At 44.9% G+C, this 12,738-nt stretch overlaps 1 protein-coding gene across 3 annotated transcripts in view; it reads left to right on the top strand.

Moving 5' to 3' along the window:
• Positions 1-12,738, top strand: part of ROS1 (ROS proto-oncogene 1, receptor tyrosine kinase) — an 80,729-nt gene that overhangs the window by 22,926 nt on the left and 45,065 nt on the right. For all 3 annotated transcript variants that reach the window (XR_010990293.1, XM_068162289.1, XM_068162290.1), the window contains exons 17-23: positions 401-592; positions 5,333-5,433; positions 7,023-7,237; positions 9,473-9,630; positions 10,231-10,393; positions 11,464-11,720; positions 12,556-12,619. Coding sequence is in view for 2 of the 3 variants with exons in the window: in XM_068162289.1 (XP_068018390.1) it covers positions 401-592; positions 5,333-5,433; positions 7,023-7,237; positions 9,473-9,630; positions 10,231-10,393; positions 11,464-11,720; positions 12,556-12,619 (1,150 nt within the window). In the remaining variant the exon portion in view is untranslated. The remainder of the gene's footprint in view (positions 1-400; positions 593-5,332; positions 5,434-7,022; positions 7,238-9,472; positions 9,631-10,230; positions 10,394-11,463; positions 11,721-12,555; positions 12,620-12,738) is intronic.

Here is a 12,738-nt window from a genome sequence, read left to right as displayed (position 1 = left end):
CCACCTCCCTGGGCAGCACATTCCAATGGCTAACAACTCTCTCTGTGAAGAACTTTCTCCTCACCTCAAGCCTAAACCTCCCCTGGCACAGCTTGAGACTGTGTCCTCTTGTTCTGGTGCTGGTTGCCTGGGAGAAGAGACCAACACCCATCTGTCTACAACCTCCCTTCTGGTTGTTGTAGACAGCAATAAGGTCTCCCCTGAGCCTCCTCTTCTCCAGGCAAAACAACCCCAGCTCCCTCAGCCTCTCCTCATAGGGCTTGTGCTCGAGGCTTCTCCCCAGCCTCGTTGCCCTTCTCTCCAAGGCTTGCATAAGCTTCTGATAAACTGCTGTGAAAAAGTCATTTGTGCATACTCAGCTGATCAGTGCTGATGCTAAAAGCAATTCTCTTGCCCCTAGATCTATAGAAAAGCACTGCTGGGTGGCCATACGGATATTGTGGCTCATGTCATGTTCCTTGTGAAGGATCTGGTGGTGGATTCAGTGAATGGCTATTTATACTGGGCCACAACGTATTCAGTGGAAAGTGCAAGACTGAATGGAGAGGACTACCTCCTGTTGCAAGAGCAGCTCCAGTTTTCTGGAAGACAGGTGAACTGAATTTTTGTTTGGTTTGGGTGAAGGGAATGTGTGCCAGAGATTAGATTTCGTGAATGCAGGCAGTGCTCATGGTTGTCCAGATGGACATCTTATGACTAGAAGAATAACATGCCTGTCCTGCAATATTATATCAGCTTGAGAACAAGGTAAGAATAGCTGTACCAAACTGTTGGTTCCATAACTCTAAAGTCACACCTTGCAACAAAAGGTGACATTAAAGATGTCCCTCTGGTTGTAATGCTGCTCCTTCCCATGTGGGAAAGGTACCTGCTTTTCCCAAGCGACTCAAGCCTAATGGTCAGTTCTAGCTGTCCCATTAAAATATGGAGCTGGAGTTCCACAGCATCCTGCCTCCTTTGTGATGTTTTCCAACTCACAGGTCCTGACAGGGGCAGTTTTGGGGCTAGACACTTGCCAAGGGCACTGGAGTTACACTTCAGGCTGCTGAGGTGCTGCTACAGAGACAGGCTTGGTCTGTGCTATACTCCTTTTCCCCCTCCCATGACTGGGAGAGAAATGATAGATGACCCAATTCCACAACACATACCACACATCTTCAGGGTGATCTGTTGCAAAGGACTGACAATTTTCAGCTTATTCTGTGGTAAACATCACCACTTTCTTTGCCTTTCTCTTTTCATTCACTACCTGTTTCCCTCAATCGCCTCATGCTAACCTCGGATTTCTTTTTCTTGTTTGCAAGAACCTTGGCAGCAATCTCTTGCTGCTCATCTCTTCCTGTCTTAATGTTTCTTTTCTGCACCTTTATCTATGTCAGTGACACCAGCCTTCAACCATCCACTTATTCACACCTCCTACAAACAAACGTCTCCTCTCCTGCTTCTCTCCTGCCCCTAATCTGCGCACTGACTCTCTGAACTCAGCCTCCTGCTGTGATGCACACAGGAAAAAAGCCAAGTAAAAATGTCTGGATTGGGAAGTGACCAGTTATAGCTGACAGGTGCTTGTTTATTAAAGCAAAACCCAAACCCATCAGATTAAAACAACAACAACAACAACAAAAGGGCAGGAAACACCTTCTTTAATGGTGGAATGATCGAGCTGGTCCTTATTGTCTCCTATAAAGAAGCAAATATGTCTTTGCACAAGTACTAATGCTTATCTTCCTTGCTCAGGGAAGTCCTTTATCCTGAAAGGGATTGAAACACATATGGCAGTTAATTTCTAGCATCCAACAGTTAGACCATGTTGTCTACATCTCTGGTTCTCACTGGTATTCACTACCTGGTTTATGTGGCAATGAATTGCTGGTGAGCTGCTCAGTACAGGGTCTTCAGCAGTATAATGCTGCATCTCCTCTTAGCTTGAAATGTGAGTGATAGGAACAGAAGAGACTTCTCTGGAGATGTCAGATTTCCTGAACAAATATGAGGGCAGAGCTTTGAAAGTCTAATTTCTTTTGCAAGAGCTAGATCCTTCCAGGATTATTATTTTATTTCCCAATCAGCTGATGTGTATTGGCAGACCTTGACTGATTTTTGTCAGAGCTATTCTGATCTATGCCAGTTTAGGATATGGTACAGGATCTCGAGAGCACTTAGTAAGTAATTTGCTCTGTACAGTATGCCTGGGACAAAAGCAATGTACAGGGGAGCAGCAAAGTGCATTGCATGCTGGAGGGGACAGGACCCTCTCTAGGTGTGGTCTCTTAATATTTCTAGTTCGAATCATAGAATCAGTCAGGGTTGGAAGGGACCACAAGGATCATCTAGTTCCAACCCCCCTGCCATGGGCAGGGACACCTCACACTACATCAGGCTGGCCAGAGCCTCATCCAGCCTGGGCTTAAACACCTCCAGGGATAGGGCCTCAACCACCTCCCTGGACAACCCATTCCAGGGCTTCACCACTCTCATGGTGAAGAACTTCCTCCTCACGTCCAGCCTGAATCTCCCCACCTCCAGCTTCATTCCATTCCCCCTAGTCCTACCACTGCCTGATACCCTGAGAAATCCCTCCCCAGCCTTCTTGTAGACCCCCTTCAGATACTGGAAGGCCACAGTAAGGTCACCTCAGAGCCTTCTTTTCTCCAGACTGAAGTAGTTGAGGATTATTTCAAGTAGCTAAAGTTCTGTTGTGTCTTCTGTTGTTAAATTGATATCACACTTACACATCGTGTCCAGAGCCTAATACTGCTCACAAAATGGAAAGCCTTTGTCCATTTTTGAAACATAACAGAAGGGAGGTGTTCTATTACTGTCTGTCTCCTGAAGATGAATAGTATGAATATTTCTTTGCCTTAATTAATGTGGATACAGAGATCAGGAGAAAGAAGATGGACATGACTATGGGAAAATAGTTATGGGGGGTGGAGGGGGAGAAGTGGGGCAAGGATGTGGTTTGGTGCTGAGCATAGTAGGGGTAAATGGGATGAAATGCAACATGGTTGACTAAACATGGCACCCAGGCACATGCACACTGTGAGATATTTTTATCAGGAAAACCTACAGGAGCAATCATTCAAACCTTGATTTTCTGACACACAGTGTCAACAGAAATATGTCAAGAACGTAATTACATAAGGACCAACAGACAACTAAGTGATGTGGCATTTGCTTTCCTGTCATCATCTTCTGCAGTTTATTAATGAAGAGATGGGGGAAAAAATAGAAAAGAGAGAGAAAAAAAAAGGCTGCTCCACTTACATCCATAAGGGAAATTTAAACTTCTAAGGGAAGAGCTACAACTAGTGTTTGGATTAGAAGTTTGAGAGCTGCTGGAAAACATGTTTGGAGGGGCCCTAACAACTTGTAAGCTGTGCTAATGACGTGGCATGGGCTGAACTTGATAACATTTAGCAGATTAATTTGAGGAAACAAGTTCCATTTTATTCACAGAACAATTATTAGAGGTCTGATTTCTGTTGTTGTTGCATATGGTGAGGAATCTGTTGTTTACTGCAAAAGCAAGAGAGCTTTATTCTGAGTATTGGGTCCTGTTAAAAGTAAAAAATCCTTGCACCTGGTTTAGCTGAAGATGAATCAGAGAATCATAGAATCAATAAGATTGGAAGAGACCTCAAAGATCATCAAGTCCAACCTGTCACCCAAGACCTTGTGACTACTGAACCATGGCACCAAGTGCTATGTCAAATCCCCTCTTGAACACCTCCAGGGATGGTGACTCCACCACCTCCCTGGGCAGCACATTCCAATGGCTAACAACTCTCTCTACGAAGAACTTTCTCCTCACCTGGAGCCTAAACTTCCCCTGGCACAGCTTGAGACTGTGTCCTCTTGTTCTGTCACTGGTTGCCTGGGTGAAGAAACCAACCCTGTCCTGGCTACCACTACCCTTCTGGTAGGTGTAGACAGCAATGAGGTCTCCCTTGAGCCTCCTCTTCTCCAGGCTAAACAACCCCAGCTCACTCAGCCTCTCTTTGTAGGGTTTGTGCTCGAGGCCTCTCCCCAGCCTCGTTGCCCTTCTCTGGACACATTCAAGAGTCTCAAAGTCTTTCTTAAACTGATGAGCCCAGAACTGGACACAGTACTCAAGGTGTGGCCTAACCAGTGCTGAGTACAGGGACACAATGTCCGCCCTGTTCCTGCTGGCCACACTATTCTTGATGCAGGCCAGGATGCCATTGGCCTTCTTAGCCACCTGGGCACACTGCTGGCTCATGTTCAGTCAGCTGTCAATCAGCACCCCCAGGTCCCTTTCTGTTTGGCTGCTCTCCAGCCACTCTGACCTCAGCCTGTAGCTCTGCATGGGGTTGCTGCAGCCCCTGGCACTTGGAGTTGGTGAATGCCATCATGTTGGACTCTGCCCATCTGTCCAGCCGGTCAAGGTCCCTCTGGAGATCCCTTACTACCCTCTAACGCGATGATCTTGAAGGTCTCTTCCAACCTGGTCTGGTCTATTCCATTCCACTCCACTCCATTCCACTCCATTCCACTCCATTCCACTCCATTCCACTCCATTCCACTCCATTCCATTCCATTCCATTCCATTCCATTCCATTCCATTCCATTCCATTCCATTCCATTCCATTCCATTCCAACTGATCAACACCTGCACCCAACTTGGTGTCATCTGCAAATTTCCTGACGACTGACTCAATTCCCTCACCCAGATCATGAAATATTGAAGTGGTGAACAGGAAGATTGTGTCTTCCTCCTGCCCCCTGACTACTTAGCAAGAAATTAGTTACCAAAATGTAAACATTTCCTATCTATCCAAACACATTAATAAACATTTTGCAGGTGTTTGCCAGAAATAATGCAGCCCGTTAAATACGGTAAGCGTAGAATCCAAGCTGGAAAACAAAGACAGAAGCTCTGACAGGCTTCTTTCCAAAGGTGAAGCTGACATTCAGGCTTGGATATCAAACACCTTTTTCAGACAAAGAATGTGAAAATAGCAGAGGTGCACTGGAAATTTTGACAGGTAGTTCCACTAATCACTTGATGGCAACATCATATCTGAAGTACTCTGATACTCGAGGGATGAACACTGTGACAGGTGGTCATCAAATGCTATCTAGAAGATCATCAGCTGCTATAAATAGGTGTCCACTGAGGACTTGATGATTTTTCTCTTGCTACCTCTTTTCATGTTAGAATAAATAATCCTGGCAGTAATGTCATCTTTGCCACTCCAGAGCTGCTCATGTTGCTGTGTAGACAACAGTTATGCCCCAGGGCTTCTACCTCAGAAGTGAAGGTGTGTTTAAATTGCCAGTTGGATTTTGCTTTTTTTCCCCCACTTAGGTGGTTGCTTTGACGTTGGATCTCACCTATGGTTTTCTTTACTGGCTTGTGCAAGATAGTCTCTGCCTAAACCTCTACAGAGTTCCTCTCTGCAAAGAAGGGTAAGTGAACGTGTAAGAGAGGTAAGAAGGGCCTGCATTTTCTGGGGTTTGTGATACTCTTTAAAAACATTTTGTCCAATTCTGGGCACATTAGTTGCCAATTTGACAGTAAACAAAGAAGAGGAGGTAATGATCACAGCTACCTGATGGCGTGATACAGACCGAGGTGGCTGTTAACACAGTGTTCACAGTACGGAAACTCAGCTCGATTGAGGTCATTCTCATCAAATTTGAGACATGGCTTTAGGAAATAGTCACCACTGCTTGTCTATTTTATCCTGGCATTTACAACACCTGACAGTTTTCAAGTGCCTAGAGCTTTAACTTGTTAATCTTGCATGGAGCTTGGAACTGAAACTGACATCACTTTCTCACCTGAGCAATCAGTACTCAACAGGCTTTCCTCTTGATCAGCCTGAATGTGAGATGGTTGCATTAGTCCTGAAAGGCCAAGTTTAAAAACAGAGCAAAACTATGTTTATGAGTCAGCTTGAATATATGCATAGGCCTCAAGAAAAATGGTAAGTTTGTTTTGTAAGTGCCAGGTGCATGATGAGTGGGTAGCTCATGAAACTACATTTTTGCTCCTTTTCTTGTGCAGGGTGCCTTTTAAATTGATTTATTTCTTTTCAAGCATCAGAGTAAACTTCTTGAACGTAATTGATCTGTATTTACATGTGCTCATAATGTTGCAGGCTGGCTTTGTGTGGGATCAGCTGAATTTTCTGGCTGATTTTAGGCTTGCTATGATTAATGGGCCAACGTTTAAAGAATCAAAATATGCTGATTGCTTTTAGCTAGAACATGCAGCTCCATTGTGAACCCATTGGCAGCCATAAATCATTGTCCCTGGCATGCCAGAATAGAGAGATTAGAAGTGATCCATCCTCATGGACCTGATGGCATGTCAGAGCTTTTCCAAATTTGCTTTGGATAGCATGTGTCTAAGTTGGAAGTGATTTCTGAGATGGCAAAAATCAGGCCTCTTACAACATATTTAATCTCTTACTCAGAAGATAAATTGGGAGCAAAAAGAACAAACAAACAACAACAAAAAAAGGCCCTGTACATTTTGACAAAGAAGTTAACAAGGCTGATTAAATCCCCGGTGATCCCAGAGGAGTTCAATAAATAATGGAGGGTTATCCAGGAAAGTTGCAGGGTCAGATTCATCTGAGGACCTACTGTAAGGAAGCTGAACGAATCTCACTCTGTGAAGCAGAGTCCATTGCTTAGTGAAATTGCTGTGGGAAGGTGGGCTGAGTTTTTCCACAATACTCTGTTTTCTTCCCCCCCACCATGCCTCAGAACACTAAGAGGCTTTATCAATGTTTTCTAATGAAATGAAGGGAATCAAGGCTTTTTCTCTTCTTTTTCCCCCCCCCCCAGCTACTCCTGTAATGTGTCACTCTGAAAGTATTCTGCTTTAGAGAACTTAAGGAGAACTTTCTGAATTGTTTTCCTGCCTCCTACAGGAGTGTTAAGAGTTTGAGTGATGAGAAACATCGATGTGTCAAACATTACATAACTCTTGCTCTCTCCACGTGCGCTTAGCAGTCAGTTTGCTAATTTCATGTGTGTTTTCACAGTTGTGGTAATGCTATCATCACAGAATTGGCAGCATGGAGTACTTCAGAAATATCTCAGGCTGCACTGGAGTACTACAGTGGTCGTCTGTTCTGGATTAATAGCCTTCAGTTCCTTACAACTCAGGAAGTCAATCAGAGCCTTAGCATTCCCTTCTCACAACCAGCAGAGTTTACAGCCTTTACCCTCGTTCACACATCACTTAAACCTCTGCCAGGTACATGATTTTCTTTTCATTTCATAGTTTCTTATTGTCTAAGCCCTTCACTAAGGCATTCACTACCAGCCTGCAGTTCTTCATTTCGGAATGGAATGGAATGGAATGGAATGGAATGGAATGGAATGGAATGGAATGAGAAGTAGAAGTAGAAGTAGATGTAGAAGTAGATGTAGAAGTAGAATAGAATAGAATAGAATAGAATAGAATAGAATAGAATAGAATAGAATAGAATAGAATAGAATAGAATAGAATAGAATTAACCAGGTTGGAAGAGACCTTTGAGATCATCAAGCCCGACATATCACCCAACACTATCTAATCAACTAAACCATGGCACCAAGCACCCCATTCCAGTCTCTTCCTAAACACCTCCAGTGATGGTGACTCCACCACCTCCCTGGGCAGCCCATTCCAATGGCCAATCGCTCTTTCTGTGAAGAACTTCTTCCTAACATCCAGCAATTCCTTAGTGTCCCAGTTTGAGCTGGCTGCTTTAAGAAAGACTGCAAAGCTACAGAGCTCCAGAAGCTGGAGTGTCCATTGTGTCCAGTCCAGAGGGTGGACACAGGAAATGATGTATTTCCTCCCATAAATCCTATGTCCTTATAAAGCTGGCTGAGAAGTCGGTTGCTCTCTCTTTCTTCCTCTGCACATCCCTGGATGCAGTGAGCTCCCTTATCTGGTGTGGAGGGAAGATGGTTTCAGTCCTATCTGCAGCCTTCAAGGCTGGACTAATTTTTCCTGCTTGGGTCTAGTCCCAGGGACTAAGGGGAGGCAGTTTCAGACCTGGACAGCCTGAAACCAGCCTAGCTATGGCGGGAGGGAAGAGCCCTGGGGTACACATTGAACCCCAGGTGGGGAGTAAAGGAGTCCTGGGCTTTTGGTCTGATTTGGTGGAGGTTCTTGTGTGAAGCTTTTGTCTTAATGAGCTTCTATGTTAAACCCAGATTATGCATTCCTTTGCATTTGATGTGCTTTGCTATGCTCCTCACTATGCATTGTAATATTGTAGGATTGTAGGATTGTGAAAAGCTTTTCCATTTAAACTTTCCAATACTCCAACCCTGAGTGTGAAGCAGTTTTCTTTTGCCCCAGGGGCATTAGAGCAATCTGTCCCACCCTCAACCATGACGCTTAGTCATTTGATACAAGAACAGCAGCAACTTTTAAATGTATATATATATATTATAGATATATAAAGTATATATTTATATACTTAAATACTTATAGGTATTAAAAACATATATTAGCAAGTGCAGGGTCCTGCATCTGGGTTGAGGCAATCCCAGGCACAAATACAGGCTGGGCAGTAACTGGCTGGAAAGTAGCCCTGAGGAGAGAGACTTGGGGGTGCTGGTGGACAAAAAGCTCAACATGAGCTCTCAATGTGCACTTGCAGCCCGCAAAGCCAATCAGATCCTGGGCTGCATCAGGAGAAGTGTGGCTAGCAGGTCGAGGGAGGTGATCCTCCCCCTCTGCTCAGCCCTGGTGAGACCCCACCTGGAGTACTGTGTCCAGTTCTGGAGCCCCTATTACAAGAGGGATGTGGAGGTGCTGGAGCGTGTCCAGAGAAGGACCACAAGGATGATCAGAGGGCTGGAGCACCTCTCCTGTGAGGACAGACTGAAGGAGTTGGGGCTGTTCAGTCTGCAGAAGAGAAGGCTCCGAGGTGACCTAATTGTGGCCTTCCAGTATCTGAAGGGGGCTACAGGAAGGCTGGGGAAGGACTGCTCAGGATCTCAGGTAGTGATAGGACTAGGGGGAATGGAATGAAGTTGGAGGTGGGGAGATTCAGGCTGGATGTGAGGAAGAAGTTCTTCACCATGAGAGTGGTGAAGCCCTGGAATGGGTTGTCCAGGGAGGTGGTCGAGGCCCCGTCCCTGGGGGTGTTTAAGACCAGGCTGGATGAGGCTCTGGGCAGCCTGCTCTAGTGTGGGGTGTCCCTGCCCATGGCAGGGGGGTTGGAACTAGATGATCCTTGTGGTCCCTTCCAACCCTGAATGAAACTATGAAACTATGAAACTACACCTGGATAATGTGTAATTATAAAAGCTGATGGGTATGGCTACAAAAGATGCATGATGTTGTTATTCATTGTTTCTATCTAGTGACAGCTTTCAGGGTGTTTTTTTTCCCACAGTGTCTTAATGCTTTAAGCCAGGTTTGAACAGCCTGCCTGTTGCTCATAGTCCTCAAATCATTATTACTATTTCTTCCTCTCTTTATGCACAGGGAATTTTTCTTTTGCACCAAAAGTGATTCCAGATTCAGTGCCAGAGTCCTCCTTCAAGATTAAAGGAAATTCTTCATGTTTCCATGTCACTTGGAGTCCCTCCACAAATGTGGAATGGGGAACTGTCTTGTACTGTGTGGGATCCAAAGCTCTACAAGTGAGGATATTCATGCATTCCCTCCTCATTAACTGCATGTAGTACTGCATCTACTTGCTGATGTATCTATTTTTAAACAGAAATACAGTTTGTTTCTTCTCCAGCATCACAAATCAGCCAAGCAACCAAACTAATCAGTAAATATAAAGCAAGCTGTCCTATTTCTCCATCGCTGAGGCCAAACGGGGGGAAGAAGGGTGTAGTAGTAGCTCCGGGTTAGCTGCTGGGGTGTGAAGTGCTTAGCAAGGAGCTCACAGTGCTTCAAGATGTGTGAGAAAGCCCTTCACAGTAACTCAGAGACAGAAATGTCCTCTGAGCTGTCAGTAGGACAGCCTTTGCCTGTCTGGGAAATCTAGCCTTCATCCATGCTTAATTTTAGCACACTTGGCAAACTTTACCTTAAATTCAAAGGGCAGATTGCTAGCAGATTGCTCCCTGTCACTACAGTGCCACAGGAGCTGATGAAACAGCAATCATTCACAGGAAGAGAAGCTCTGATTTGATAGAGCTGACCAGCTTGGTGAGGGGAATTTGTGGAGACCTTTCTGAGAGCAGGAAAAATGTTTTGTTTTGTTTTGTTCTGTTTTCTTTCATTCGCAGCCTCTGGAGAGCGAGCAGTGCCTGCATCCCCATAACCTGACAGTGCCATCCTACCAAGTTGATTGGCTAGAACCATTTGCACTCTTTGATTTTACTGTCACTCCATACACATACTGGGGCAAGGCACCAACAACATCTGTATTGCTTCGGGCCCCTGAAGGAGGTACTAAAATGTGAAATCACATTCCTGTGTCAACAAGTAAAACCCTGGAGAGGAAGGAGCAAAATTCAGGGCAACAGAGTTGGAAGGGCATGTTCCTGAGTATCTTTGGAATTATCTGTGGCACACACAGATGCACACAACTGCAGCAAGAGGAGCTGGAACAGAAGGTGCATGGTGGCATATCCACCATGTCCACAAAGAGCAAGAAAGAGAAAGTGAGATCCATTGCAATGGCCAGCAAAGGCTCATGTAATATGTTAACCACTTAGCACACTTTTAATGTGTTATGCACTTTCAAGTTTTTAGTTCTGTGCTTGTTTTTGTTCTCATGCAGGTCAAAGCTAAGCCAGCTAAAATGCAGTGTTGAGTGAACCGAGTGCTGACTAAGCTTATGAGCTGCAGTGGATTTTGAAGTGAATAGGAGAGGGGATGGAGTATGCTTTCTGTTGTGGAAATTCTTGCAGCTCCATTGTTACCTACAGGACTTGGCTAAGTGGGTATGTCTCAGTCTGAGTGCAGGCGTGCATTTGTCTCTGTTCATGCAGCTCTTCTTTTAGCTGAGCAAGTTAAAATAAGGTAACTACACACCAATGAAAATCAGCAAATTTTAGATCACAGAAGTACAGAATATTAGGAGTTGGAAGGGACCTCTTGAGATCTAGTCCAATCCCCCTGCCAAAGCAGCATCACCTAGGGCAGGTCACATAGGAATGCACCCAGGCAGGTTTTGAAAGTTTCCAGAGGAGACTCCACAAGCTCTCTGGGCAGTCTGCTCCAGTGTTCTGTCACCCTCACAGCAAAGAAGTTTCTCCTCATGTTGAGGTCAAACCTCCTGTGTTCCAGCTTGTACCTGTTGCTCCTTATTCTATCATTGGGCACCAGCAAAAAGAAACAGTCACTTTCATCTTGACACCCACCCCTCAGATATTCTTCTGTAGTTTACTTGTCACCAGTTGCTGTCTCACCCTGTCAGCACTGCAGTTGCAAAGCTCTGGCTCAAGACTAAGAGTTAACTACAAACCAGAAATGCTCCACTCAATGTTTTTTATCTTTTTTGTTATTTATTTCAGTTCCTTCAGCCCCTACAAGCCCTAGAATATATGTGTCTCAAAATAACCTTCATGAAAGGGATGAGAAAGTCCTTGTGGAGTTGAGGTGGGACGGACCTGAAAGGAACAATGGAATACTGACACATTTCAGGGTTTACTATCAGCTGTTAAGTGACACTGCTAACACTTCCATGGAGTGGAACACAAGCATTGTTAGACCCACCCTGATGCTCCTTTCTCTCAGGGGTGTGCTTCCCAATGTCACAGTAAGGTTTCAGGTATGAAAAGTACTGAGCTTAACTCCTGCTAGATGGTAGATGTTTATTAGTCCACCCTGATGTGTTTGCTTAGGAGATGGTATTGGGCCTGGGGCAAGAACTTGTGGTTTCTGCTTGTGGAGCTGCAGATTCCCTGACTCACCCTTGGGTACCTGCCTTAACCATTCTACATATTGTGCTTTTCACTGAATAAGGTAGAAAACAATGCTGCAGTATTGTACAGGCTTGCTGAAGCAGAAACATTTCTAGAAGTTTCCCAAAGCCTCTGATAAAAGCTGCAGGTTAGAGAGAGTCATCTGAGTGAGGCTGGCAGGCTATTAAAACACATGTGAAGAGAAGGTCCACTGCAGCAGACATGCAAGGACTCAGATGCCATCCATAAAAAGACTTCCATGTTAAAACTTGTCAGGAGGTCATCTTCTCAATGTGGTGAAAGGCTTGGAACACAGAGACACATACCTGAAAGAAAAAAACACAATAATATGTGGTAGACATACTGGTGGTGTAGAACACCACGTTGGTTGCAGCATCAAGCAGCAGTAGGAATTGCTCCAGCCTGGGGGAGAAGATAAGACTCTCCAGTGTCCTTTGAGCTCTAATTGATAGATGTGGTGTGAATTGTCTTCATAAAATTCTCCTCATAGCTATGGTGCAACCCTGAATGTAGCCTTTGAAGTGACCAGCTCAGCCTTGGGTCAAATAGGGCACATGTGCTCCTAGCTGAGCAGCCAGGGGATGTGGTTTTGCATTTGGCATTAGCTACGACTTTGCAGGCTCTCAAATGCAATCATTTCATGCTGCTGTTCAACCTATGTAACAATCTCCTGCCCCACAGGTACAAGCCTTCACCTCTGTGGGTCCAGGACCTTTGTCTGCAATAGCAGAGAGGAAAGCATCAGGTATGGGTGATTTAGAAGCCCTCTCATGGTTCGTGTGTACTAGGTGGCGAAAGTGGCAGTACAGGAGTTTGGTGATCTGACAAACGGCCTCCAACACTCTGTAGGACATTTGTTTCACC

Source organism: Melanerpes formicivorus, unplaced genomic scaffold (assembly GCF_026170545.1).
Source record: "Melanerpes formicivorus ecotype bairdi unplaced genomic scaffold, bMelFor1.0.p_v2 SCAF_63, whole genome shotgun sequence".
Classification (NCBI taxonomy): Eukaryota; Metazoa; Chordata; class Aves; order Piciformes; family Picidae; genus Melanerpes; species Melanerpes formicivorus.
Note: the sequence above shows the minus strand (reverse complement) of the source record. Positions and strands in the feature narration are given on the sequence as shown.